The sequence below is a fragment of the Cyprinodon variegatus genome, unplaced genomic scaffold, assembly GCF_000732505.1.
Source record: "Cyprinodon variegatus isolate N-32 unplaced genomic scaffold, C_variegatus-1.0 Scaffold817, whole genome shotgun sequence".
Classification (NCBI taxonomy): domain Eukaryota; kingdom Metazoa; phylum Chordata; class Actinopteri; order Cyprinodontiformes; family Cyprinodontidae; genus Cyprinodon; species Cyprinodon variegatus.
In genome coordinates, this window is record NW_015151270.1 from 204,633 (window position 1) to 208,129 (window position 3,497).

The 3,497-nt window shown below is 40.1% G+C and overlaps 1 protein-coding gene across 2 annotated transcripts in view; it reads left to right on the top strand.

Moving 5' to 3' along the window:
• Nucleotides 1–1,959: 1,959 nt before the first annotated feature.
• The window catches only part of ntmt1 (N-terminal Xaa-Pro-Lys N-methyltransferase 1), a 3,008-nt gene continuing 1,470 nt past the window's right edge, over nt 1,960–3,497 (top strand). The window contains exons 1-3 of one of the 2 annotated variants that reach the window (XM_015396718.1): nt 1,960–2,063; nt 2,553–2,712; nt 2,790–3,042. In XM_015396718.1, coding sequence (XP_015252204.1) covers nt 2,554–2,712; nt 2,790–3,042 — 412 coding nt within the window. In that variant the 5' untranslated portion in view covers nt 1,960–2,063; nt 2,553. Of the gene's footprint in view, nt 2,190–2,552; nt 2,713–2,789; nt 3,043–3,497 lie in introns of both variants that reach the window. The other variant, XM_015396717.1, reaches the window with a different exon arrangement.

Genomic DNA, 3,497 nt, shown 5'->3' on the forward strand with positions numbered 1-3,497 from the left:
ATAGTAAAAGGATAGACAAAATAATTACTAAAAATGTCTTGAATGAAGCAGAATGATGAAAAAGGGGTCCCTATGTCCTCCAGCAGTCTAAGCCTATAGCAGCAGAACTATAGAGATAGCTCAGGATAACCTGTGATGCTGTGGGCTGGTTTCTCCTCTGAATCTCCAGGAAAGCTTGGTAGACGGTGGCAGATTGTATTGTGAAACGTTCTGAATTAGCAGATTTTGATACATAATTCTCAGGATAGCTGTTTGGTGTATTTCTTATTCGAAAAAGCCATGTGTTGAAATAATTTCTGTTATAGATATATAACATGCCATTATATATCTATAACATGAAAAAATAAAAACACAATACGATAAAACATTGTGGATCAACTGATCTATCTCCAAGCATCACGTGACAACCATGACCAAGACTTCTATAATACAAAGCCAGTCAGACATCCACCCACACAGGAAAGGTCCACAACATAAACCAGAGTGTTCTAGAAACACCAACATAATACAATACAAGATAGAGGCAGACAGGCAGTTGTTCAAGAATGAATACATGAAAGTTCTGCAGTGCTTAAGAATTCACTGCGAGGTGGCATGTAGGCAATGAAATGAAATAATGTAAACAGATGCAAAACTCCATCATGCACCGCAACACATTTTTGCAAAATACATAAATTGGCAAAATAAAGAGGAACATCGTAGTTTGGTTTAAAGAAAGCAATTTAGTTTTATTATAATTTATGTTTGTTGCAAGGATGGTCATGACAAAGAAGGGCTATACTGTATATACTGCATGCATCATTTAGACAGTTAACAATATATTACTTCTTGAGCTCTTTCAGTTATTTACTGTCACAGTTAGGAGCTTCGGCTGGAGAGGAAGTATTGGGGCCGGTATGATTTAAGGAGGGCCGGCCCTCACACGGCCCACCACAGATTACCAGTCTGAGCATTATATATATAATACATATCACCGTAACAATATAATAAATACATGTATATTACATTTACATAATCAATTTAGCACTTTTGGCACATCAGTATTATTTTGCTCCATTAACACATTAATTTTATTGTGATTGATTTGTATAATATGTTATATTACATGATTTATAGACTTTATTGACTTCATAATGACTATGCAATTTGATGTGCCTATTTTTTTAATTATAAGTTATAGTAATCTACTGATGTTATGAAACAGCCAGTGTGTGTCAAAGTGTTGAATTTATATTTATTTTAAAATTTGAAGTCCCCCCTTAAAATCAGAACATCAGCGTTGTTTGATGCTGTAGCGCACAGATTGTTTACATTGAGATGCGGTCTACCTAGGGAGTACCAATATGGCGGCCAGTGGCTTCACTTCAAATTCTTACTACCAACGGGCGATCAGCAATCCAGGGAATAAATAGAGATCAGAGGGCAGGACCTTATTGGAATGGAAAAAGAGGTTGAGCGAAGATAAGAAAGGAAGAGGATTATTTAAGGTACAAAAATCAGTATTAAATAAAAATATTAATGAGAGAAACAGAAGGGAAGAAGTAAAAATGATCAGATTAAAGTGGGTCAGACCTATTTAAAGGACAATTTATATTTAATAGGGAGGAAAAATAAATGTCATAGGAAGTGGAGAAAAATAAACTTATGAACATGAAAGGGAGAAATTAAGAAGAATGATTGGAAGGACAGACCAAGGATGGAGACTTAAATGAATATTGGAATATAATGAAGGAAATATAAAGGATATTTACTGATTAAGAAAAGCAGGATTGATTTATTTACAGAATACAAAATAAAAAAAATAGAATTTGATAGATGTAATGTTGCTACACACTCATGTACAGTAGATCGCGGTATTTAACTTAAGTTGATTGCGATCCGACATAATAGAAAAGAAGAAGAAGACGTTCTTGGATCCGCCAGCAGGGGGAGCTACTGTCGGCTACTTCTCCGAAACACCAAATAAGGAAATGACGTTGTGAGCGTGTGGCGATGTCCGCAAATAGTAAGTGGGTGAAACACGTTGAGGAGAACCATCAGAGTCTCTGCGGACACTAAACCAGGTTAGTTTAACCCGGTTTAAAGCCGCTCAGAACCAGAAAGCTGCTCTTTCACCGACAGGAGGGAAGCTAACGGCGGCTAACGGCTAAAAGCGGCAGTTTGCTGTTAAACCAGCAGGAACTGAAGAGGTTTGGAGCTTTGAAGCGACTTTTTAAAAACTGCTTTTTCTCACCTATTTTCCTAAATGTTAAATAATACATATTTAAAGCCTCTAACAGAAAGGTTAGGTCAGAAATGTAAGCTGAAAATCACTGAAGCTCATTAAGATCATGATGGCTGATGACAGCTGGGTTCCTGCCAAATATGGTCAAGGTTACTGCTTGACTTCCTGACTGACAGGATCTGATCCCACCTGTCAGAGGGCGGGATTTACCAGACCGGATCTGAGCTGTGGACCCCTCCATCCATCCATCCTCCTGTGTTCATGCTTTATAAATGATCCAGAAAGGATGGAGGATGTTTACTGATGAATGTTTCTTGGACTTTGACAGGATGGGGGACATCGTGGAGGACCAGGCCAGCTTTTATTCCAACGCAGAAGACTACTGGAAGGAGGTGGCCCCCACCGTGGACGGGATGCTGGGAGGATACGGCAGCATCTCCAGCATCGACATCAACGGATCCAAGGCTTTCCTGAAGAAATTCCTCGGGGTAAGACGCTCATGTTCTCTGGAGCCGTTCTGTGTCCCAGATCCCGTCCAACCGTCTGCGTTCGACGTCTTCTGCAGGAAGGCGAAGGGAAGACGGGGACAGGCTGCGCTCTGGATTGTGGAGCGGGAATCGGCAGGATCACCAAGCGGCTGCTGCTGCCTCTGTTCAGAACCGTGGACCTGGTGGACGTCACCAAGGAGTTCCTGGATAAAGCCAGGTCCTACCTGGGGGACGACGGGAAGAGGGTGGGGAACTACTTCTGCTGTGGCCTGCAGGAGTTTGTGCCGGAGGCGGGGCGGTATGACGTCATCTGGATCCAGTGGGTCATCGGTGAGTCGTGGAAAACCGGGCCCCTGATTCTGCTTTAGTTCTGACCCGATATCGGTCTCAACATTTCATTTCAAACACGAACTATATTACAACAAAAGTAGAAACACTGGAGGAAAACGTTTAACATTTTGACTGAGATCTGAAAAGTGTGGCGTGCATTTAACTAGCCAATAAAAGGGAAGAGTTGCTGAAAGGTTCCTTTATTCCAATAAATACATCAGAGAAAATGTTTTTAAGACTTTATTTCTGTTTTAATGAATAACAATTTTTATTGGACCAATTTAAAAACAGCTTTAAAAACACAGATCCTACATTCCTTTAATTCAATTCAGTTTATTTCTATAGCGCCAATTCACATCATGTCATCTTAAAGCACTTTACAGTTCAACCAGATCATCCAGTCAGATTGATTCAGTTTTCTATCCAAGGGAAACCAGTTGATTGCATCGACTCAT